A 24,998-nucleotide genomic window follows, 5' to 3' on the forward strand; every position below is an offset into this window, starting at 1 on the left:
TGCCTTTCCTAAGGGCAGAGGAAGGCAGCATTAGCAGAACCGGGACAGCAGACATTAGCAAAGCCAACATGTGTGCTGCTAGACCCCTCCACAACTAACCAGCAGCACTGACACTAGAATGGTTTTTAGTCACCTCTGCCTAGGTCCTGCTACCAGCCAAGGATGTGCTGCAGCACACCCCAGTCTTCCCTCCACAGATGGTGACTACGGCCCTTTCTCCACAAGTCCTTCTCACACTCAGGTTGCTCCAGACATTAGTATGCTGGGAAAAAAAATATGGTAAAAGGGCCAAAATGGCAGAAACATGGCAGCTTTTCCTCGGAGTACGCGCACCTACACGTCCCCTGGTACAGCTTTCCTATCGGCTACAGCCCGGCCAGCGCCGCCCTCCCTCGGGCACCGCCATAGCGAGCGGCCCGGCGCTTCCTCCGGTGTACCCATCATGGCGGGTGAGAGGAACCTCGCTCTGCCGATGGCCGGGTGACATCGCGCCGTCGCCGCGTGGTGGCGGTAGTGAGCAGGCGTGAGGGTGTCACGTGGGTCTGCTCCCAGGGTACAGCGGGCGCGCTGGCGTTGGTTGCCATGGTGCTGCTGTGAGGGGAGGGGGTTCCGCCGTCATGGCGCTGTCCGCGCCGGCCCCCTCCCGCGTCTTCGCCGAGCTCGTCCCGGCCCAGGCTCCGACTCCTCTAACTCCGGCCCAGGCGGGACGCGGCGGACCCCCGGCTCCGTCCGGGCGGGAGGTGCACGTGAGCGGCAGCGCGGAGCTCAGCGCCGGCCCGGACCGGGCGCGGGTGTCGGCCCGTCTGAGCAGCCGGAAGGAGGCAGCCGGGGCGGCGCGGAGCAGCGTGACCCGCCGGCTGGAGTACATCGCCCAGACCGCCCGCCAGCGCGGCGTCCCGGTGAGAGACGCCCCCCCAGGCTTCCGCCTCCTGCAGGCGCCGGCGGCGGAGCGGGGACCCTCCGTGAGACGGCCGGCGGGCTCTGGAGGGCGGGCGGTTTCCCTGGGAGAGACGAGGGGAGGAGCGGGCGGGTTAGCTCTCATCTGCGGGGGGGTCCACTCGGAGCCGCCCCTGCCACGCTCGGCAGCCTGTGCGGTAAAGGTGTCTTCGTGACGGAGACGGGAGCTGGAGCAGCCCTGAGTGGAAAGGCGCCGGCTGAGGGGCCCCGGGAGCGGTGCTTGCATCGGCCTGACCGGCGGGAGGCGCAGAAGTAACGGGAGTAACGGGGTTTGAAGTTTTCGGCCCGCTGTCTCAGGAGTCTGCTGGGGAACTGCTGTGAAAGCCTGCCTGTGCTTGGGAGCTTGTAACTTTGCCAGCCCCAGCAGAAAAGATGGAATGTCGCAATCGGGCTCTCCCAACAGGCCGTTTGCTTGGCGTGGGAAAACTAGCGTCCTTCGATGGCGCTTTGAACAGCCTCGTCTAGTGGAAGGTGTCCCTGCACGCGGCAGGGGTTTTGAAATAGATGATGTTTAAGGTCCTTTCCAACCCAAACCATTCAATGAATGCAGTCCTTATGTGCATACGCATGAAACTGTTAAAGTGGTACACAGCAACGTAACCCGTACACGTGTGTTAAGTGTCAGTATAGCTATGTGATGGCCATAGCTTACCAACAAATGCCTGCAGAGCTTTAGTAGAGAGGTGTGAAAAAACACGAGACGTGGTCAAGGCAGCCAAAGTGACACAACCCCTTTGTAGACTCAAAAGCTTCATTTACCATAATACGATTTTTGGCCTCAGGAAGTGATTTGTGACAATGAGAAAAGCATAGTCTTGCCTTTAAAGCTTTTTGTCCGTAAAGCTCTAAACCTTTATAAATGCTCATAAGGGTGATATTTGTCCTAGCAATTATGTTGCTGATGTTTTTTGATTTTATAAAATGCTTTTGAATAGTGTCCCACACCTAGGACTCTTTTTAAAAACAGAACAAAGCTGATCTTTGATGGAATAAGTGGTTGCTTTTGCAAGTTACTTACTAGTGAATCTCCTCAGGAAGTTTGTGCCCTTTTAGTGTATTCACAAATGAGCTGAGGAAAAAGGAGATGACAGTTTGCCATCAACACCAAACTATTTAATGTAAAAAACAAAGGATTGCAGAAGGGCATCATGGTACTGTGTGGTGTTACAGTGCAGTACAGGATTAGTAAATGCGATGTAAGAGAGTAAGTTTGTTGGCCTAAACAGCGATGAGTTACAGTGAAAATGCTCATGTTTCCAATGTTGTATGCATTTGAAGTGCAGTGCCCCAACAAAATAGGATTTACTGTTTTCTTATTAAACTGACAGTGATGCTATCAGTGATCATCTTTGTGTTTCTAAATAAAGCATTTGTTCAGGAATAAAGAAGGCAATAAAAAAGACCCATGATTTACAAAAAGGTCATATTGGAGCTGTGGGACTAGAAGGTAAGGAGAGGTGGAGGCTGCTGTGGGCTAGAGACCTGATCCTGCTCCATACGTTTTTCTGGAAAGCATGGCTGGGTACGTGTCTGTCACAAGAAGCACAGTTCTGTTACCATCAGAATGACTTTTTCAGTCAGAAATGGTGCATTTTTGTATGGGATTACAGGTTGAATGCCTTCAGTTTCTATGAAGTTAATTAATAGGAGTTTAAAGTCTGGTGGGATGGAGCACCTCCTGTGAGGGAAGGCTGAGAGAGTTGTGGTTGTTCAGCCTGGAGAAGAGAGGGCTCTGGGGAGACCTTAGGGCAGCCTTTCAGTTCTTAAAGGGGGCCTATAAGGACAATAGTTAGACTTGGGTACATGCAGTCAGATTCAGAAATGTAATGCGAGCCAGTGAGGAGTGGTGGTGTAACATAGGTGGAGAGGTAACTGTTTTTACACTGTGAGAGCATTCAGTGTCTTATTATAGTTATAATATTTTCACAGTAATCTTTTTGTTATTTCAGAGATACCAGGTTTTGGAGAATGAAAATGTTCTTTCTGCTTACTTGGGGGACTGTGAAATGCTGCTTAAGTTGTAGGTTTCTCAGTGTTAGCAAAGTGTTAGCTCTAGGGAACTCCAGGAAAAACAACACGAAGTTGGGTGTTTTTTTCAGAGTGGTTCCCTGCAGTATAATTTTTAGTGCTTTGTTCCATCCAATTTTAAATCACTCAACTGCTGGAGCTTTTATTTGCCTTGCAGCTTTTCTGCTAACAACTCTCACTACTGGCAATTTGTTCTTAACCACATTTACTAACATCAGTTGTAGCTAATACCATTCTAGACCACTGTAAAATTAATATCTCTTCACAATCTCCATACTGTTCTAGTTGTTGCAAGCTTATGTAAGGCCTCTTTATAGATCAGATGGCTAATCTATATATTTATTTTAATTAATCCATAAAACAATTTCCTTAACCCTTGTTATTGCTATCATAGTAAGCCTGTGAGGAACCAGATCAGAAGTGCACAACCTCTGCAGCAGCAGGAGCTTGCATTAGCAGTTTGTCAGGATGCCTAGGGGCAGCACCTAATTTCCATATATATTTACACAGGATTTTAATCAGAAATAGATGCACATAGTGGCATTTATTTATAGAGTGCTGTAAGTATATGCAGCACTACAGAGCACAGAATCTGCTTTGAAGGCTGCAGGGAAAGTAAAATCAATGGGGAATCCAATCTCTCTTACTCAGCCCAGCTGCTCAAAAGCAGCATTTTTTTCCCCTTTCTCTGGAAGCAAACTGATTTTATATTTACCACCTAGCGTTTTATTTGGGGAGTAGAGATAACACTTGTGTTCTTTAATCGCTATATCTAATAATTGGCATTGGCCATCTTGTTTAAAAATAACAGTAGTATTTGTTGTACCAGTCAGAGTGTTATTTAACAAAACAAACCGGCTCACAAACTATATCCAGTGGGCTCTGGCTTAGAGTTTGTCTGTACTAGGATATATCCTTGGATATATGTGCAATATCCTCCATATTTTGAAATCGTTATTTAGGAGTCACAGCTATGGGTGCACATCCAGTCAATCAGTTAAAAAGAGAGTTTGTAGTTTTGCTCACTCAGTTACAAAATCTTCCCATTTCAATATATCCTTGAATAAGAAAGGTATAAACCTTTGTAAGACATCACCTTTTTTAGACTACCATGTATTTTAAGAAATACCCCCAAAGTATCTTTGCGTTTGCTGAGTACAGATCTGCTTTTTACCTGTCTTAAAATAACTGTTTCCACATACTTCAGTTATTTCTTGAATGGACATTAAGCAGCAGAAACTTCTTCACCATAGATTTTTAGGCTGTCATTCTGTCCGACTAATGCCAAACAGAGCAGAGTGAGTGAGCGGATGGGAGGCTGGAGCATGGGTACCCAGTGCCTAACTGGGGTACATGCCGACTAGAGCTGCTTATCATCCTTACCTACCCAGGGACACTATGATGTTTTGAGATACAAGCATGCATCAAGACTCTCAATAACCATTTCTTTATTACTAAGAACACAAGTACTTTAGGTTGTTTAAATATGTTTATTTTTCATAATGTAAAGTCATATTAGATAGATCAGTGCAAATGTACAAGTAAATTGTAAGAGGTATTTCCAGGTGTCTGCAGATTTTTTTTGTTTATAGCTACACCCAGCAGCGTCTTACCACAAGGGTGCCTTAGCGTATATTTCCAAACTATAAACACTTTCCCTTACTAAGGCTGGTCTTGTGTTTAATGACAAGGTCTCACAGTTTTGTTTAACTCAGTAACAGGAGCAGAATGCATAACTTAATCTGCAGTGGGCTTTCTCATACTGTATTGTTATACAGCTGTTTCCTTGCAGCATGCTTTTGCAAACTTACCTATTTAGGTTTTTCCCTGTTCTCTTCCTGGATAAAGGAGCAATCATTCCTGTAAAGAGCAGTGGTGTTGTGAGGATGGACACGATGGTCCTGTGTAGAAAGTATTGTTCAGAAATAGGTAAATATATAGCAGATAGGTAGGAGGAAGGGCTATATATGATTTTGTTCTGTTGAAAAGGAAAATACAAGGTGGAACACAGGTCTAGACTAGATGTTAGAGGCTCAGTGGGATAATGACTTTTTCATTTTTGTTTTTTAGAGTATCTGCAGCAGTGATGGTTTATGTCACTGCTGACTTGGAGAATAGGCTGTATAACCGGAATGCAAATACTATTCTGTTAAGAATTGTTCAGTGGCTTTTGGGGTAATTGAGTTCTCACGTAACAATAATGTTATATTCATTTAATTTTCCTATTGCAATTTTGACCCACAGATTTAGAAAACTGAGAAAGTTATAGCAGAAGTCCTGCATACATGACACATCAAAAGTGTAGCTTTCCCTCAGTCAGTGAAAACTTATTTTTCCTGTGGCTTTTGAAACCAAATGGATAGGCCCTCTGCCAAAATATGAGCAATAGGCATAAGCAGTAGGGGAAAATAAAAAAAGCCTTTTGCTTTTGATGTAGTCGAAGTTTTGATTCCAACTTAAAATTCAGCCATCACCTACCTGTCTTTTCCATATCTTAGTCCAACACAGGAACAAAGTATCTAACAGAGGATGTATCACAGGAGGCCACCTTGTTATGACTTCAGTGATTATTTCGCCTATTTATCTTCAGAAACACGTATTTCACAGCTACTGTCAAATCTGGTGGGATAAAAATTAGCTGCGAGGGAAATTTTATAATAGACGGCACAAAATGATCTTTCAGTTGATCTTGCAATAGCGCCTGGAGCCACAGGATGGCACTGTCCTTAAATACACAAGAGCCTCGTAGAGGGCAAAACCAAACTGGAAGCTCGAACCTGTTCACCCCGAAAGAGGACTTTTTCGAAAAGATGATTAAGGAGTGAGGACAAGGGAATGCAAATGCATTTTTTTCTTTTTTTACGTTTTATTACAGCATAGTTATTTCTGTGAAATGAGAGTTGTAGAAGAAAGCTTTTCTCTGTGGTTATTTATGTAAGATATGTAAGGGCTCTAGAAAAATATCTTTCTTGTCAGTTGTAATTGGATTCTGTCATAAATAGTAACATTTGCTCCATTTTGAAAGTTAAATGAGTTGTTGGTTCTGGACTCACTTGTTCACTCTTTAGCAAACAACAGCCAGCCACATAAAAGGGGAAATACAGTTTTTAGTGACTAACTGGCTCTGGTCCTTGCCCTTACTGGAAGAGATTATCCAAGAATAGGACTGTTGTTCTTGGATTTGAGTACTACCAGTCAATCAAAAAATTGACATTTCAAAATTTGTTTCTTGTAGGCTGCTGTGCAATGGTAATTATGGATCAAATTTCCATATGATATTTTAAAAGGAAAATGCTTCTCATGATTAATGTCATTATATAAACTTACGCATGCATGCTACAGGAGAAACTTGAAGATTTGGGCCTCCGTAGGAAATATTCAGACACAAAGCATCTTTTGAAATGTCAGTCAAAACTGAAAGCAAATATTGTTCTCCTGTGCAAACAAATTTAGTAAGTAAAACTTTTTCAGTAATTGGAAGGCTTAGTAGCTGCTTCCCTATGACTCCTGGCTATTAAATGCGAAGTTATATTTACAATTAAATTTCAAACTTTGCTTTTTGTTGTGTTATAGTAATTTCACAATAAAGTGTTCCTCCAAACTGTTTACTGAAAAAGCAAGTGTGTGAGAGAAATGTGATTGTTAGACCACTAGCAAGCTTGTCACATACTCAGCCACAACCAAAATTATTCTGTACCTTAGTTCAGTATCTTATTTATAAGTCACAGAGGATTTGCTAGTGCTCTGTGCAGCCATTATGTTGAATAATGTAGCTGCTGTGAATGCAAAAGTGTCACTGGTGGAACAGTTTTTAAAGGTTATCATTCTGCCAGAATAACCAGTGCTCAGTCATTGTTCTCATCACCTTGTTACAAGACACTGCTGTTAAAATATCTTAAAATAGGGGCCTGAAATGCACTTTTCACACCCGAACTTTCTGAAAGCAATTGAAGCTTCTAGATTTTTGAACCAGGTGAATTCACAGTCACACTTTGATACACACCACTTCTAGCTAGCAGTCACTTTGAAGACCTAGTTGTTCTCTTCAAGTGAAAAGTGATAAAATGGTGTTATAGAGCTACTGTATAATTTAAATAACATCAGGAAGTCTTTAGCATGCAGCTAGTTTTTAACTGAAGAGTTTTGCATGGAAAATTCCATATTTCTGTTGCAAAGCCATAAGTAATAAGCCAAAACAGTTCAACCTTTACAAGGCACAATGTACATACAATTCCAACAGGTGCTTTATTTCAGTCTTTTAAGATCCTGTTCTTGTACTTTGTTTTAGGAAGAAAATATGACTGTAACAGAGGATTTTAATAGAGTAGAAAATACTTACCAAATGGAAGCAGAGGTACGTATTCAACCTAACAAAAAATATTAACAAAAGGAGAATAAGAAATATTTCAAGGATCAAGGAGGACAGACTGCAAAGCCTGCCTTTCCTCATACTGAGGAGTAGGTGTTCTTTAAAGGCAGCACAGTCGAAAGAAGCTATTGAGGATGGCAGTTTAAAGCAGATTTCAGATGGTGTCTTCTGTCTTGTGTAGAACTTGTTTTCTGCCACTATAATAGAGAAAAAAAATCCTTTCTTCTCAGATGAATGTGTGCTTTTTAAGTGTTAGACAATGCTACAGAAAGGAATATTTGGTTCCGGAGCTCTACAGCTGTTGTTCTGTGGCAGTGTAAGCAAACCCACGATTCTGCACTCTCCTCCACCCACTGCCCTTCCTGCCCTCTACTTCTTGCAAGGAGTTGTACTTAGGTAATCAGGTGATAGGTCAGTTCAGAAAGCATCTCCAGCTAGTAACTCTTCTTTTTCCAGATTAGTTTTTATTTTTTCCATTATTTTAGCTCCCTGAACTGTAAGCAATGCAAGGCAGAGGACAAGAGTGGATGGGGGACAACAGTGGCATGGCAGCCATAATCTAGATCTGCTTAACCCACTCTTGAGCAGCACCTGGACTTTGGTCTATCTGACACAACTCTGCCATTAGCTTGCTGCAAGTAAAGCAAAGCTAATTGTTTCCTGGGTAATTGACTTGGAATCCTGCAGGTAAAAAGTGCTGTGTGAAGCTGAATGTTATGGGAATAATCCTATTTACTTCAGAAGTGGCTCAAGAGAGTATAATTTTGCATGTTTGTGCTATAGTAATAAATAAATGCTGTGCTGGAGATATTCATTGAGGCAAATGATATATTTTCAGCCAATAGATCTTTTTAGACCATGAAACTTTAATGATCACCCAGCAAATTTACAGATTCCTATGAAGAAATCCTGGAAGCCAGCAATACAATGATAGCTTAGTTCTATAGAGCTGTTATTTACAATCCCCTAAACCAGAGTTCAGCCTCTTTAGTCTTCTTGCTTTCAGGTATATTCTCATCTAAATAACACCAATAAATACAGAAATAATTGAGAATTTGGAGAACAAATTTGGGAGTTTTAGAATGAGTCTTAAGGTCTCATCAGTGTTGTGTTCTCAGTGACTTTAACTTCATAATGTAGACACCTACTATCATGAGAGCTTAAATCACCGTGTTTAACAATTTAATAAAACTATATTGAATTATGACAAGCTAAGGCTTACTTCAGTCTCCAGTGGTAACTTCACCAATCGTCTCCCTTCTGCTATTCGTTTTTATACAACAAAGATTGTAGGTGGAAAGTTTGGATTTAGTGTTCATTTGTAGGCAGCTCAAACCAGGAGTAATTGCTGTTCAAGAGCTGCATGGTTGCCTAGATCCTGAGTGTCAGAACTTGAAAAATCTAGCCACACTATTGATATTTGGGCTGCCCTGTGCATTTAACTATCAGTATGGTCGCTCTTTATGCAGAGATTAGTTTCTCCTTGCTTCTCCCTTTATCTGTGTACTTGTTTCATTAGTGCAACTTCATAAACCAATGAAGCTCCACTGCCCAGTGTATTTGCATACTTCAGCAATATAAATGAATTTAAAACTAACTTCTGCTCGCTTCTTTACTAAAGAGTTTACCATTATATTTGTGTTTTACACAAATGGAAGTCGTGCATTATTTCCTTCTACAAACTTTTCACCAGTTATCTACTGTAAGTCTTTAAAAGACTAAAGCAACGCCCAGATAGCTCTTTCAAGGTATAATCAAGAATACAAGACACACGTTCAACTGTAAGGAGATAAATTTTAATTCATGGTATAACAAAGGAAAGCTCTATAGTGTCTAAATCGTAATAGTTAATTTATTGCATGGTGCTGTCATGGAATGAATGCTATGTTGGTTTTTTACATTTATTGATCTACTCACCTCCCTATAACCTGTAGCTTCTTGTCCTTCACAGCCTTATCCAAACCTTGCAATGTCCATAATGGTTTTGCATACCCTTGTATTGCTTTTTCACACTTTTTAACCTTAATCATAATAGAAGAAATGGAAATGCTGCTTTGCATTGTAATGATTAAGTATCCCCTGCAAATGTAAGTGGAATTTATTTTCAGCTGATTTTTTTTAATGGGTAAAACCCAACAAAATTCACTGTTACTGCTCAGTTATTTTCTGCCCCTGAGGGCACCTGGTTAAATGCTTCGTTTTAACAATAAAGTTCCTGAGTGCCCAAACTGCCCCAGTCTGAGCAGCTTATCTCTTAAGACTTGTGGTTCTTTTGTTTGAGCATTCTTTTGTTTCATCCCCTTGAGAGAACTAATCTCATAAACACTGATAGCAATCTGGAAAACACTGTGACAGGTCCTCACAGTGAGACTTCCAACTTTTCACAAAATACATGACAGTTTTCTGGCAAAACAGCACAAGAGGATGCATGCTTTTTATATATGGCAAGAACTCCCACTGAAGAGAGAAATCTAGGTTTGGTCTCATCTTCAATCTTTGTTCAGATTGATACAGCGCCTTGCAGAAAGCGATCCAGCCCCTGAGTTACAGATAGAGGCTGGAGAGCAGAGGTGAAGATGCAGACTTGGTGCAGTTGTGGAGGACAGGCATGAGCTTTTGTGCAAGTAGAAGATGGAATTGCACTGGCACTTCATCTTGGTCAATTTTTAAGGCTCTAAGTTCAGCTTTGCCTCAGTTATGTGGAGAGCTATGGAGCCAGTGCCACAATTCAAGCCAGGATGAGCTTACATGTGCTGCACCACTAGGCTACCGAGGGCAGTAAGACATGTGCAGTAGTTACTTTGTGATAATTGTCAATATCCATTTTTTACCTTACCCTGTATATGAAGTAACCCCCTCCTCTCTCACCAAGCAATTCCACTGCCTTGAATTTTATCACATTTTCCACAAGGTAAGTCTATGGTATACACAGGAAGTTACTGCAGTGCAACTGAAGTACCATAACTTAGATTTCTGTACTGTATAACTTCACTGGGACAGACGTCTGCAGGCACTGCAGCCGTCACGGGGCTGACTGTATGTCACAGGGGTCGGCAGCAGAATTTTCTTTACCACAGTTTTTTTAATTCCTCTCCTGTTGAAGGTGTACAAAAAGAAAGGAATGAGTCAGGAATAAAAGAGAGGGTGAGTCCGACTTGGTGGTAAGAGCATTGTACTGGGAAGTGAACACAAGGGATTTAGTTCTCCCAAAACCAAGATTTGGGAGCCGGGATTTCTGGTTCTGGAATGCTGTAGCAGCTCAGCATCATTGCTTCGCTCCTGGTGACTGTGCTCTGCTACAGGGAAAGGGTGGCTTCTGCCTGGAAAGTCAGTGCCTGGATTGGCACTTCCCCACAAGAAAAGTGGTAGGGCTCTTAATCTCTCTAGGGCTGACAGTGATGCTTGCTTTGCAGCACTCAGGAAAGCATTTGAATTCCTGATGCATCTGTATTTAATGTTTCTTATTGCCAAAGCCACAGATAGCTAGATGTTTAAACTGGTTTTAATCCAAGTCTGAAGTGCCCAGTTCTCTGTAGGCACTGAAGTGAGTCTTAAACCAATGCAGGGTTTTGAGCTCACTTGCAAGCTGGACTGGGCTACCCGTAGTTTATTCTCATAGTTTTGGTTTCTTGAACCTAATGCTTGGAATTAAAATGTAATTTTCCTTCTTGCACCATGATTTCCACATCATTTTGCTTGCACTTCTGCATAATTAACATCTAGTAACCTAAAAAAGGGAAGAACTGGGATGCACCTGGTCATGTGTCCCAAAGAGCACATTCATTCTTCAGATTGTCTACATACCAAGAATGCCTCACTTCCTCACAAAAGAGCACTTCTTAATCCTCAATTTTAAACCATTTCATGAACTACTTTCTGTTGAAAACCTAATTACAGTCTCTAGGGCTATATAAAAGTGTTCTAAGTAAATAAATTTGGTGTTATATACAGGACTAATATGTTTACTCGGTTTTTACATATCTGGCTTTATACTGATTTATATACAAGTGTTAAGTCATAGGGAGAAAATGAAAAACTTTGCGTGCCGTCTGTGTTCACTCCCAGGTCTGTATCATATTCAGTGACTTTGGAAAAATGCAGAATGTTTGCAATCTACTCATTGAAAAGTTAGGAACCTCTGTTACCATCAGCCCACCCCATTTCTACCATACACCAGAAGCTGTGGACACCCTTCGGTAAGTTCTCACTCATGCCACAGATTGTACAGCCTTGTATAATAGTTAATAGGAATACATAGAATACATAATTTATCCTGTTTGTAGTGGGAGTGAATTGTTTTCTTCATACTTATTAAAATTTATGTTCAAATATTTCAGTATTTGTTTCAAACATAACTTGGAAATTAATGGTTACCCTAGAAGATACAGCTTGTTCTTTTGACAGTGCCTATGTGCAAAAGGAGAATGTAATAAATGGAAGGATAAGCTACTGTGAATACTGGGTCAACAGAATTTGACTTTTGTCACTACGTCAGCATGTGTAGATTTAATTTGTGTTTATTTGTGAAGGTACAAGTGTGTTACCAGATGCTGGTAATTCAAAGTACCCTTGCGAATTCCAATTACTCTTAGCTGCTGACATGATCTGAAAAGAACCATGTGTGGTGCTTGCTCAGCATCGAAACACGCTACTTTGAAGCTGAGAATCTTGATATTTTAGATTTTAACTATTCAAAGTGCTGCTTCTATCGATATTGCAGGGGCAGAGGGAATTTTAGTCTTGGTTTGGGTTTTGCCTCTTTAAACAAAAGAATTATATCTGGTGCAAGAAGCAAGCTCAGCTGGCTGCTGCTCACGGTTCTGCAGGTGTTGGAGTGTATCTCAAAGGTACCTAGGCAGGAGCTCAGGCCAGTGTGGTTTAGGAGCATCTGGGATACTCCTAAGCTACTGCGCAGAAGCTGATGGCAGGTGATGTGCTTACATCTATGCAGTTACAAAAGCTGAGGCTTTAAAAAGTAAAATACAATAAATGTTTGGCAGGAATACTTGGAATTCAGTTGGCCCTGTCATTATTGCGCTGCTGCTTCTTTCTCTCAGCCGTCAAGTCTGCGTTGCTGCTGTTGAAAACACCCGACGGAAGGCCCAGGAAGTCTGCCGGCTCTTTGGCCAGTCACTGGGAAAACCTTTATTAATAAGAGAAGAAGAAACAAGAGAATGGGGAGGCCACACTGAGAGTCACCTTCCCAACTCCCCAGATTTACTGACTCTGCAGGAAAGAATCCAGAATGCTACAGCTTATGCTTCTTGTAGAGTGTTCGCTGTGTTTGAGATAAAGGGAAAAGAAAACAGGAGAAACAAGTTGCTCTAGAAATCTTCAAACCCTACATATTAATAAATTTTTCATGCTTTTTTGAGTGTGTTGGGTTGGGGTTTTTTTTAACTTTATTCTTATGATAGCAAGTATAGTTAGAAGAGGATATTAAGAATGAGGCTTTTTAGTGAGCCCAGGTAGAAGGTTTCCTAACATATCTGTCCATGTGCAAAAAAGTAGATGAACTCTTCCTTTGCATGTCTCACTTGAAAGCAGCATAATGCAGGCTTTGATAGAGAGAATAGCTGAAGTATTGCAGGATTTAATTACTACAGCTCTCCCCAGAAGTATTTCAGTTCCTGTTGGCATTTATTTAGCTCTAAGGTTACAATTAACTCTAAAAGTACAGTTCTTAACTATTTAGTTTCTTCCTCTGCCCTTGTAAAAGGGCCAGATACTTCATGTGCAAAAACCTTTGGTACTTTCCAGCTGAACCCAGGCTATATAAAGAGCTTTCCTCACAGATCTAGAAGGAAACTAATCCCCATCCCAAGTTGTGGTAAATTGAACACACAGTGTGTTCACTTCCAATGAAATGGATTGTTCAACATAAAACATACCTAGGAATGTTTTATTTCATCATAGAAAAAAATATACAGGAGTTTTAGTTGCTCCCATTTAAAAAGGAAATACATTGTGTGGTTGTACATTACATGTACAAACCCTTCAGTCGTGAGGATAGATCTTTTTCAACCAGGGCTGCATGATGTATTTTGTTCCATCATATCCACTGAAATAGGCTTTCATATCAGGGTGGTGCACCTGCAAAAATAATGTCAAGTTGAATAAGCACCAGAATTAGCAATAAACACAAACATACCTAAAAGAATCATTACAATTACTACAGGTAACTTTTTGAAAACTCCTGATGAGTTTTTAAATACACAATGTACATGGAGATTCTTTCAGTGAGATTTTGCATGTATCTCATCATGGATCTGTATAAACCTAATTTATGTCATCAGAACATAAACTTGTTAAAGTACTCTACAAATGCTGAGCACATCTCATGGGATGCTATGTGCTAGATTTACACCAGCATTGCTGTTTTAAAATCGGCACTGTTTCTTACTGAAGTAGTTGCCACTCACATGTTGTTGGTAGAGCTATTTGTTATTTTTAACAGTGGATCAGTCATCCAGTCCAATTAGGCAGTGGGAACAGTAAAGAAGCAGTTGGAGAAATGGTGAAGACACAGCAAGGCAATGGCCTTAGGTACCACAATGTCTAAGCTGGAGACGCAAATGCACGCAGGGCAGTCCGAGTTTCCTGCCTTGTCATGATGCAGGAAACTTGAAGTGAGCAGGTTAGAGCTGCCAATTGGGAAAGGGTTAAGACAAGTCTAAGCATTGTCTCATCATTCTCAGCTCTTCAGGAAATTGCCTATTAAGCTGCAGGAAAGGCTGAGTGAGGGCAATCTACAGACCTTTTGAACTTGAGGCATAGGCATGACTCACCAGTTGTAATTAATCTCAACAAGCTAACTTTCAAATACCTGACTTTCTGAGCTTGTTACTATGAGTTCTCCTAATAATCTGTGGGGAGAACTAGCCTGTCATGCAGGTGAATGAAGCAATCTGACATCTTAAAGGCTAATTTACTGAATGTTTAAGATGAGATATCTGTTTCTGCCCATGGACTATAGAGGTAACCGAAGGTAGCCAGCTGACTGAAATAAGGAACAGTGCAGACACAGAGTTGTCAGAACCTAATTTTAAATACTGATAGCGCTTATCCTGGGACAGCATAGTGCCTGCTCCTAAATTCAGGCATGTTAGCACATTTTATATTACAATCAGGGGCTAAAACAGCAATAAAGACTTGAACTCCCACATAAAAGAGGTGATGGTGTCACACTGTTCACCCCACTGATTGGGGGTGGGGGGTTGTCCTTTATGTGCAGTGGCACAGTTTCAGGACTTTAGGCCAGTCTAACTCATACACTTCCTTTGGGGGGTTGTCCTGAAAGGCAGAAGATGCCTATTTGAACCTCCTCTGTTTAACTAGACCAAGCATTTCCTCCTAGAGGAACAGTTCAGCGCTTGCTGTTATTTCAAATACAGATACTACCACCATCACAATTTAAAAGAAGGCATCCGCAGGAGCAATGCTTCCCTTGCAAAAGCTGTTCATATTTGGCATGAGTGCCTGAAGTTGGTTTTCTGAATCAAAGTCTCTGACTAGCATAAGAATCAGGTGCACTTGCATAAGCTAGAAACCAAAAGCTATCGAGACTGTGATACACAAAACAAATTTCTGGCTCCCAGAGAGTTTTGCAGCCAAGAAAGGAGACATGATCCAGCCTGGGCAGCAGCTGAGCAGGAGCTCTTGGCAATGCAGATTTTACAGAGTGGAATTGAGAAAACAATATACTTTGCTAGATCCAGTAGAAAGTATTAAATGACTCGTTCATCTTTGTCAGGTGAGTGAAACCCTAAAACAAAAGTCCATGTCTACAACAGCCTCTACGTAACAGAAGGCAAGCTGCTACAACACTTACAAAACTAAGCAGTGGGATACTCTGAAGGAGGCAAGTACCTGGGTTTGGTCATTCATTACATACTTGAAAGTACAGCAGTAATTTATTTATCTGCTCTCTCTATTAGTTTTCACTAACTTTACAGAATTGATAGTATCTATTAAGCCAAAGGTCAGCCAGCTTTTAAACACACAGGATAACGTAAAAGTTGCAATTGAATAAAAAATAAATAGCACCTCCAATCCCATAATAATTGTTATCTCTTCCTCAGGAATGTAAGCTGTAGATTTGCCAAATCCATTTGCTTTGTTAATTAGAATTCGATAGTGAGGAGTACCTTTCAGATCCTGTAAAAATAGAAGGAAAGTAAATAGCTTCAAGGGGAGATGCCGACTAAAGATTACATTTATATAATCAGTTAACTCTTCCTAGGCTTACAGAACCTAAACCCACTCAATATATACATACATCAAGTTCATTTTTACGATCTTGCCAACATCAATTTGGAAGATTAAATATAAAGCCATCAAACCTGTAATACATGAAGCTCATGCCACATCTGAAACATTTTTTAAGAGCCAAGATTTTTATTCACCTATTCTCCCATAGGTCTGGCAAGAAACCTGACTTAGAATATCCCCCTGCTTTTGTATATGGGCCCCATAACAGTCTTGGACCCAATCCTGGACAGAGCTCAGGAAGCTTCTATGGATATAGCAAAATCTTGCAGCCAAGAAAGAAAAAGGGTAGCTTACTACTATTTTTACAGTGCCTTTGAAAACAAGACATGGGCCAGGGTCCCACGATGCTCACTACTACCCATAAACATTCCTGCCCAAAGTAACCCACAGTCTAAACAATAGATGCATGCAGACAGGTAATGAGTTCATGAAGCAGTTAGTATTGATCCACGTGGCCTCTGCTCAGCAATTTAGTAAAGAACTGAAAGTCAGAGAAAGGCAAGGAGAAGCTGGGCTGACATCCTGGCTAACGTTTGGAGGAGACTTGCAAGGACCAGGCTTAGCAGTTGTCTTGCAAAGGTCAGAAGGCATTTTGCAGAGCTGATGCATGTAACATGATAGGCAAAGGCAAGTTAAAAAACAAACAAAAGGCACAGGCTTAAACCACATGTCATCACTATTGAAATTAAAACAAGAAAGATGAACACCAGGTCACTGGGAGAACAGAACTATGTAACGCACATAAAAAGAATCGGAATGCCCTTGGGGAAATTCAAGGGTATTCAGTTGGTGGCAACAATACTAAGGGGAGAAAAGGAGAGGAGAAAAGAAAGCAAGGATGCAGGTGTTTTAGAAGCCCAAGATGAGTGGCAGGTGGATAAAATTACAGTGGGGAAGCAACACAATGCACAGAACAGGACTGAACGTCTGCTCCCAGCTGAATGTGAATTCTCTGCTACAGGCAGTTTCTCATTTTCAGTCCTCTTTGACTTAATGATTAGTGCCTTCCTGCCACTTGAGCAGCGTGGCAGCAGCCAACCCACAGAGTATGCAGCACTCTATTATCAGACCAGCACTGTCAACAAAGATTTAGCATCTGATTTTCAAATACAAGGACTTAGGCTAGAGAATTTCAAAAGCTTCAAGAATTCCAGCAAAAACATTTAAAAATAGATTTCCATTCCAATACCCAGATCCCCAACAGCTTTCTAACTGAAACTGATTAAACACAACAGATTACCTGTGTTCTTAGGTGCAATGAAGATGTTACCAATTATGGATGATCAGTTACAAGATGATTTAACAACCTCTCAACTTTAGTAACACACCACAAGAAATCCATTCAAACATTATCAGGAAAAATTTTTTTCACTGTGAGAGTGGTGAGGCACTGGCACAGGTTGCCCAGAGAAGCTGCTGCTGCTCCATCCCTTGCAGTGTTCAAGGCCAGGTTGGATGGGGCTTTGAGCAACCTGGTCTCGTGCAAGGTGTCCCTGCCCATGGCAGGGGGGTTGGAACTGGATGATCTTCAAGGTCCCTTCTAACCCAAGCCATTCTATGGTTCTGTGATTATAGGTTGGCAGCACTGCTTTAAATACAACACTGTGCATTAAAAGTGAGTTATTTTCATTTGAGACATGCTGAACCCAGGACACCAGTACAATCCTGACCAGTGAAGCTTAACTAATCAGTGATGCAAAAACAGAGCTCCACTGTGACAGCAACACAGAAGCAGAAGAGGTACCGCTCAGCTGCACGGGTGATATGGGGCTCTTATGTATTTCTCAGGAGTTAAAAGGAAGTCTGTCTGTAATAGTGTTTCTGAGGGGGTTTTCGAGCCATAGTTACTCTGTGTATATATTAATAAAGCAAGAGTTTAACACATTCAAACCTGTTTCACTGGAGGATATTTCTGTTGCAGCCGTTCTCCTGGAGTGTTAGCTTTCACATCCCATCCAATAATGACTCCAGAATAGCCAAATTTCTTGTGAACTATTACCTGTCCCACACTGAACTGAATATATTCAGGCTTTGGACTGTGAATGTGAGTTGATTCTAGTTTAACATAGAAAGAGACTTATCAAGGATAAGTGTTTGATCAAGTATATTAAACATTGAAACAGAAATTCTCCTGACTTTTACCAGTTGAGAACTGACAATTAGATTAATATGTGAAGTAAACAAGGGAACGGGTACTCTGGTTTTCCCCCAGAATATTACTATGATATTTGACAAAACAGCATCCACCAAGGAAGGCACTTTCCTATTTGTATGCCTTTGCTTTTACATGGTGGGTCTTAACAGAATTTTGGAAAGCATAAACACCTGAATGTATTGACAATTACTTCTACAGTGTTTACACATGATAAATGGTTTTGCTGTTATTTTTTCCCAGTTTAGCTCATGGAATTCTTCTATTCAGTCTGACTGCAAGGAATTTTTTTCCCAGAAGCAGACTGATCAACTGTTTCTTTTTCCTTTTATGAAATTGATTCAAGTCAGTTCATTTGAATCAAGTGAAAGCTATACCACTCTTTCATACATCAATATTACCATCAATTTCATACTATCAGATGTATTCAATTAAATAGATACATATAGTATAGCTTATTGATGCTGTTACACAACACAAGGTGAAAAAGCTCTGGATTTTACTGTTTTGCTTACTGAACATTATCAATATTGCTTAGAGAACAGGCAAACATATATTAAGTATTGAAACCCACTATAGAAGACCTTATAACACGATCCCAAGCAAAATCAAAAAAAGGATTGCAAAGACTCCAATACCTGCAAAATAAGAATGGGGTTCTGCTTCATTATCACCACTTAGAGTTTTCTTTGCTCCATAGTACCAATTCCTAAAATGTAAAATTAGGAAGTAACCCAACAGTCAAGCTCTTTAGAAACAGAGGTTTAGGATCATTTGTGTTCTGGTTATTACAATCTTTAGCATTTATAAAGGGATACTGCAAAGCTTTTCATACAAAATTCTTCACAATTTGAAGCCCAGATAAGTTTTACATTAAAACAATCTTTAAAGAGTACACAAGACATAGGAATTTGTTCTAACAGGGGAATCTCATTTCTTTGGATATGTAACTCTACAGTTGCATTGAAATTTTTATATCTGAGGAAACCCATTTATTTTACACATGTGAACAAATATTGTTCTAAAATCTAACAGAGAGATTCTTTAGTATCTTCTGTAAAATATTTACAGGATGGTTACCACTGGTATGGACAAGGTGCCTGGCAATGAGTCCCATCTTAAGGCTACTGTAAGTTTAGCTTTTCCTTCTGCACCAGGCTGAATTTCATTGAATGTAAAGGATGGGGACTAAGGGAGGGGCATCTTTAGAAAGCAGAAATGTCTTCTGGTTTTCATGCTATTGTGAAAAAGAAAGGGTAAAGAAACAATGATCAAACTAAACATCTACTCAGGGAGCTTTCAAATATTCCTTCTGCTGGCAATGCAGCAGGAGAAGTCTACAAACAGATGTATTTGGGTTAACTTCTTCACCCACACCAGCCAGAAACCCTGCTGGTGTCAAAGAACTACAGGCTCTCTCTCTTAGTCTCCTTCCTCTTTTACAGTGTTCACCTTTCAGTCTTACTCCCTTCACCCCACCTGCAAGAAGGCCAGAGCAGGTTGCACAACTGTGTAAACAAGGTGTTTTTTAAAAGTCTTGGTTTAGCTCAAATCTGTAGGAAGTCTTAAGGTTGAAAAATACCATTTAACAGAAACAGGAATGGGCAAATATCCTGACTTTCAGATTGCATTGTTGAAAACAGCAGCTAATATAGTAGGTTTGGAAGGTCTCAAATGTCTCCGCATTTTTAGGATAACCAATTCTTTACATTATAAGATATTCAGAAGACACAAGCAGCTCAAACTATATAAAAACACTATATACAAATAAGCAAGGGATCATTCAGTCTTCAAAGGCTTTCTTTTTAGATGTGCCTGGAGCTTTCCACAAAGTTTCAAAGCAATTTATGGTGAACCTAAGAAAAGAACAGATTCTGTTTTCATTCATACACCATTCCCCAAAGTTTTCCTGGGGGCAAAACTAAGTCTGAATCTTCCCCAGTTCAGAGGACTTCACACTCATGATTATTGTACATCATCAGTAATAAAGGATCTTTGAAGGTCCAGACAAGGTAAAACCTTTGGAGAATTAAATCTCACAAACAAGTCCTTTAACCTCCCCAAACAAGTCCAAGCAACATTCTTCTTAAATTAAAATTGCATATACATAAATGGATATAACTTTAGTTTTTCTAGACCAACTGTCACATGCCCAAGAATTAAGTTTCCCCCTTCTTCCTAAACCCACAGATTTCCCATCCTAGTTTTCGAATTCAATTTCAACTTTTTTTGAACTACCACATGCAGCACAGGATGTCCATCCCACGTTGTAGGATCTGATCCTACAAACATGTAGCTGCTTGTAATCACTAATATGGTTAAATTGTCCTGACTCCGCAGTCAGATAAATTTAAAGTAGAGGAGACTACATATAGAATTACTGCCATGATTGACGTTTTGTTTCACATGGAGCTCAAATTGCATGTTTGTGTAGAATATAGGCACAAGATTTTCTTAAAACTGGTAGAGTGTTCTAAATCAGTCTCAATAAGCAAATAAGAGACACTTTCTTTTTGCTACTTGTTTCACCCCTACAGAATCCCCTCCTGTTAAGAAAAGGCCATGTTTGAAATTGATTCTTAAGTGTAGACAGTATGTAACATCATCCTACCTTGTCTTTGACAGCCACAGCTTTAAACGATCTGCCCATGCATCCAGACTCAAGTAAGGTTTTGCAAAGCTTCTCCAAGAGGCAATGACCCTTTAGTGGTAAAAGTGATTATCACATTGGTTTAAAAAACAATCTCTAGTATTTTTATATATATTTTTTACTATTTAAGCTTTTAAGGCTTCACTTCTGTAGCAAACAGGAAAAAAAGTCAGTGGCCAGGAACAAGTTGTCTTCAAGATTAATATCCAGACTGCAAATAAATATTCTTTCAATCATCACTTGTATCAGTAAACTGTATACAAGTTTTGGAAAAGGCCATTTTTCATGACAATGTTACTTGCTTTCTGTACTGAGACCATAGGAACTGCTAAATTGCATCAGATTCTTCAGTTTCAACTGTTACTTGAGAGTACTGAGCATGAGACATTTCAAACATGATGCATGTAATCAAAAGACTATTAAAAAATATCCTAAAATTTTTTGCATAAATCTAAATGGTTCACAATTGACTCATATCATGAAACTTAAGAGTTATTTAAATCTGTGCCTTTGCGCACAAAGCCAGACCTGGTTCTTTTTTTCATTGCTTGCTCTCATTAGTTCACATATTTAAGTTCTACAGATGAACTGCACAACCAGTGCACTACACAGGCTGCACTGTTAAAACTAAGTCTCTTTGCATGGTTCATCTGCAAGATACCAACATTTGCCAGTGGTTACCACTAGCAAATACTTGGATTGATGTATTACGCTCCACTTTACATTTGGAGATAGACACTCATGACCCTGTCAATACATAACTTCTTAATTCATATACAAAATGGCACAACTTATTTAACTCTGGTATTATGAGTGCCTTAAGTAATTTACTATGAATTTTTTGCTGCTTAAGGCCCTGCACTTAGTCATACTATGCAAGAAAATCTATTTTGACAGTGTGTCAAAAGGTAATGGAAAGTTACAGTCTTACTAATCAAACACTTCATTTCTCCCTTTTTGAAGGGACATAACCCATAGTAACATATTTTGAAATGTCCAAAAGCAGAATGAGATTGAGGGACAGTTGTGTACTCACACAGATTATACACAGATTTTTATGTAAAGAAAACAATGATTATTATTCAAATTTTGAAGGACATCTTTTTTTGAAGGACAAATAAATAGTCACATTAAGCCACAAAAATGCCTGAGGTGTGATTTGAATGTTGTTTTCGTGTAGGAATGGCCAATGTATCTCACCCACACTCCAGCTTTGCAAGACAAAGTGTCATTGGGGATGAGAAAGAGATCTTTATAAAAAGCAGGCAAAGAGATACTTCCAACCTTTCTGTTATTTGGATGCGCTGAGCAGAGTCTGTTCCATACCACTGGGATATGAAATATTGTGCAGGCAGTGCAGACAGCAGTGCACAAATCTGCAGAGCTGCAGCCACATTGATGTAAGGCATTCCAACAGGAAGTTTCTTCAGAAACAATTCCCTGCTCTCTACTCTGAAGAGAGAAAGGGAGGGAGGGAAACAAAAGGAGAGACAGAAAACATAGCAGTCAGATTTGCCAAGTAGACACCTTCACAAAGCAAACAAAAATAAAGACTGCTTAAGAGTTATACAGTCATCTGTTTCATCTGGAAAGGGGGGGGGGGGGAAGAAAAAAAGGGAACAGGGAAGTTACGTGGTTGTCCAGTTTGTAATAGAAATCTGCTCTAGAAGAACAAAATTCATTGCACTAATTTATCATCTATTTAAGTTTATTAAACATGCCTGACATATCAGCTTGATAACCTCAAGAAAAATCTATTTAGATTAAGTGATTATTGCACATACGACAGAACTAAGGGCAACAGATCAAAGGCATGTACAGCATCATACCAAGATGATAACAAGATGTGCCACAGCGCCAGCACAAGACTAGAAAAGGATTTGATGCTACCATTCATTTCACAGGCACCTGCACACCTTACCAATGCGTTAAGGTATTCATGACTCTTCCACCTTCTTGACAAATTAAGATATTCACCTGCAGCTGAGGAGCACATTTGCTGTCTTTTTACATATATGAAGATTTTTCAAACCAGAGCTAAGATTCGCTGATATTTGAGACTTTATACAAGCATTCTTAGAGCACATAGGCTTATTACAATGTTCAGAGAGTCAAGCTATATCCACTCTCTGTTCTTACTAGTCTGCAGTAGTGGCAGTTACAGCTACTACTCTCTACTCAAGTACTCACCTTGCAAGTACAAGCAAATTGCTTCAGTTGTTTCTGAGCTGCTTCTAGTTCCTGCTATTTTGTGTCACCTACAAAATAATCTGGGTTGCTGTAATATATACATGTGTATGTGGGAAGTTAGACTTATGACAACCACCTAGCAGAAGTAGTCAGGATCACAGGATAATGCTAAAGGAGGCCCAAGAATATGTAAACCTCTGTGCACGTGATGAAGAGTTACTCAAACTACATTTTTCACTTCTGCATTACCTCCTTTAGAACCAACAGCAAAGAAAAACACATCTAATTTGAGACATTACCAGTAGCTGTACATCCGGAGCACTTGTTTACCCATGCACATCGGGGGGAGGGAGGAAGAATCACTTATCAATTGAACAGTGTCCATCAGCACCACCAAAATGACCGTACCTGCCGGGCTGGAGAGCCGGCCAGGCACCCCGGAGAAGGTTACCGCTTTGCCCACAGCGTTTGCCCAACCCGACTGTACCGCCCCGGCGGCGGCAGGTGTTTCTCCTCTTCCTAAAAGCAGGTTTTGAGCAGCTGGATCCACTGGACAGAAAGGATGTGGATGCAGACAGAGATAGCCTGGTCCAAGGCTGCAACCCCACGCAACCAAAATACTTTTGCGCCTGTTCTAAACACCCGTAAACCTGTTCAGAAACAAGCTAAGCCTTCACCCCGCCTATGCTGATGGATTCAAACCAGGCAGGGATCGAGCGCAGGGCCCACTCTCAACACCCCCGGTGCCGACGAGTCCCCCGACTAGCGGGCAGGTGAGGCGGCGGGGCGGGCTGCCCACTCCGAAGAGCTGCCGCTGCAGAGGACAGCCCCGCAGCCCTCCCGACCCGGCCCACCTACCGGCTGAGGTAGCCGGCCGGCAGCTGCACGGCGGCAGGTGCCGGTGCCACCCCGTTACCCACTCTCCTTTCCTCCCTCCCTCCCTCCCTCCCCTGCAGCCCCTCGCCCGGCAGGCCCTCACCCGTCGGCGGCCGCCGCGTCCCTCTGCCCCGCGGCTCCGAGTGGCAGGTGCAGGCCCCGGCCCCGTTCCGCTCGGCTGGGGCTGGGCGGGGGCGGCAGGTAACGGCCGGCGGACATCTTGTGCGGCTGAGGGGAGTGGCGGGACGGGGCTGCTGTCGGCTTCGCGCCCTCCTCGGCGCTAACGTCTCGGTGCCTGAAGTGGTGCCCGGGTGGTGAAAGGTGGGCCTGAGCCCGGGCCAGGATTTCAGTCCGGGGGTTATCCCCTTTCTCCCAGACTGTTGGCCACCTTCCCCTCCCATGTAAAGCGTATCAGGATTTCTCATGCTCAAAATGCAATAAAACAAAAGCCTGGGGGCAGTTGACATCCTTACCCTTTCTGAGGAGGTATAAATAAATATTTTTTCTTATTTCTTTTTGCAATGATTTTTTTTTAAATTTATTTTTTATTTATTTTAATCACAGAGTCACAAGCACAGCCTGGTTTTGGGTGGAAGGAACTTTAAAACCTCATCCAGTTCCAACCCTTTGCCAGGGGCAGGGACACCTTCCACTAGACCCGGTTGCTCAAAGCCCCATCCAGCCTAGCCTTGAGCAGTGCCAGGGATGGGGCAGCCACAGCTTCTCTGGGCAACCTGTGCAAGTGCCTCAGGACCCACATAGTGAGGAATTTCTTCCTTCTATCTAGTCTAAACCTACCCTGCTTCAGTTTGAAGCCATTCCCCCTTATCCTGTCACTACATGCCCTTGTAAAAGTCCCTCTCCAGATTTCTTGTAGGCCCCTTTAGGCACTGGAAGCTGCTCTAAGTCATCCCTAGAACCTTCTCTTTGGCTGAAAAAGCCCAAATCTCTCAGCCTGTCATCGCAGGAGAGGCCCTGCAGTCCTCTGTTCATCTTTATGGGTCCAGTCATGGAGGTCAGCCCTGCAAATTATATTTGTAACTCCCTTAAGCAATTTTTTTCTGTGGACAAGCTCCTTCATCCAGCTCTGAGCAGAGGTCAGAAGGAAGTTCTATAGTGAAAAGTTCATGCAAAAGGCATCCTGTTTTAACAGAAACTTTTAACCCAGCCTCACAGCGCACCTGTAACAACCCTGATGATACTTCAGAGAGCACTTGGCTGCGGGCCATGAGCCTGTTTTTGTCACAGATGGGTAAAGGCATAGCTGGAACAAGTCTCCTGCATGGTTTCAGTACTGCACATGTCAGCCATAAAGCAGAGCCTCCCTCTGGGCCTGTGACCAGGAAGCTGCTGTATGGGGGTCAGAACCTGTTAATGAGTCAGGGATCTCTTTGGTGTAAATTCAACGGTGTTGAATTCAAATTTGTTGATGACACTGAAATCAGAGCAAACAGGAGAGGACAGGCTCAAACTGCAAATGACCCAGACAGGTTTAGCACAACAGG

General features: G+C 41.6%; 2 protein-coding genes across 3 annotated transcripts; one reads left to right on the forward strand and one right to left on the reverse strand.

Annotated features, from left to right (window-relative positions):
* Positions 1–536: 536 nt before the first annotated feature.
* IRAK1BP1 (interleukin 1 receptor associated kinase 1 binding protein 1) lies at positions 537–12,725 on the forward strand. 2 transcript variants are annotated; one of them, XM_062608246.1, is made up of 4 exons: positions 537–899; positions 7,274–7,339; positions 11,420–11,550; positions 12,412–12,725. In XM_062608246.1, exons 1-4 carry the CDS (start codon positions 618–620, stop codon positions 12,680–12,682), a joined length of 750 nt encoding a protein of 249 aa, XP_062464230.1. In that variant the 5' UTR covers positions 537–617; the 3' UTR covers positions 12,683–12,725. The 2 variants fall into 2 exon arrangements, with proteins under 2 accessions (XP_062464230.1, XP_062464231.1); XM_062608247.1 differs by lacking the exon at positions 7,274–7,339.
* A 517-nt stretch (positions 12,726–13,242) lies between these two features.
* LOC134158388 (uncharacterized) lies at positions 13,243–23,649 on the reverse strand. The gene is made up of 7 exons (XM_062608248.1): positions 23,597–23,649; positions 21,712–21,874; positions 20,389–20,478; positions 18,416–18,486; positions 17,517–17,680; positions 15,401–15,511; positions 13,243–13,447 (listed from the first exon to the last, which is right to left on the reverse strand). The coding sequence occupies exons 2-7, from the start codon at positions 21,834–21,836 to the stop codon at positions 13,352–13,354; spliced, it is 657 nt and encodes a 218-aa protein (XP_062464232.1). The 5' UTR covers positions 21,837–21,874; positions 23,597–23,649; the 3' UTR covers positions 13,243–13,351.
* Positions 23,650–24,998: the final 1,349 nt, after the last annotated feature.

This window comes from Pezoporus occidentalis, unplaced genomic scaffold (assembly GCF_034315485.1).
Source record: "Pezoporus occidentalis ecotype Australia unplaced genomic scaffold, CSIRO_AGI_Poc_V1 ctg13, whole genome shotgun sequence".
NCBI lineage: Eukaryota > Metazoa > Chordata > Aves > Psittaciformes > Psittacidae > Pezoporus > Pezoporus occidentalis.

Excerpts from the sequence above, each read along its gene's own strand:
- IRAK1BP1 (XM_062608246.1), top strand. The coding sequence starts at position 618 with ATGGCGCTGTCCGCGCCGGCCCCCTCCCGCGTCTTCGCCGAGCTCGTC. Across the intron at positions 900-7,273 it reads CCCGCCAGCGCGGCGTCCCG|GAAGAAAATATGACTGTAAC; the intron begins GTGAGAGACGCC and ends ACTTTGTTTTAG. Across the intron at positions 11,551-12,411 it reads GAAGCTGTGGACACCCTTCG|CCGTCAAGTCTGCGTTGCTG; the intron begins GTAAGTTCTCAC and ends TCTTTCTCTCAG.
- LOC134158388 (XM_062608248.1), bottom strand. The coding sequence starts at position 21,836 with ATGCCTTACATCAATGTGGCTGCAGCTCTGCAGATTTGTGCACTGCTG. Across the intron at positions 17,681-18,415 it reads ACCCCATTCTTATTTTGCAG|AATCAACTCACATTCACAGT; the intron begins GTATTGGAGTCT and ends ATGTTAAACTAG. Across the intron at positions 13,448-15,400 it reads CAATTATTATGGGATTGGAG|GTGCACCACCCTGATATGAA; the intron begins GTGCTATTTATT and ends TTATTTTTGCAG.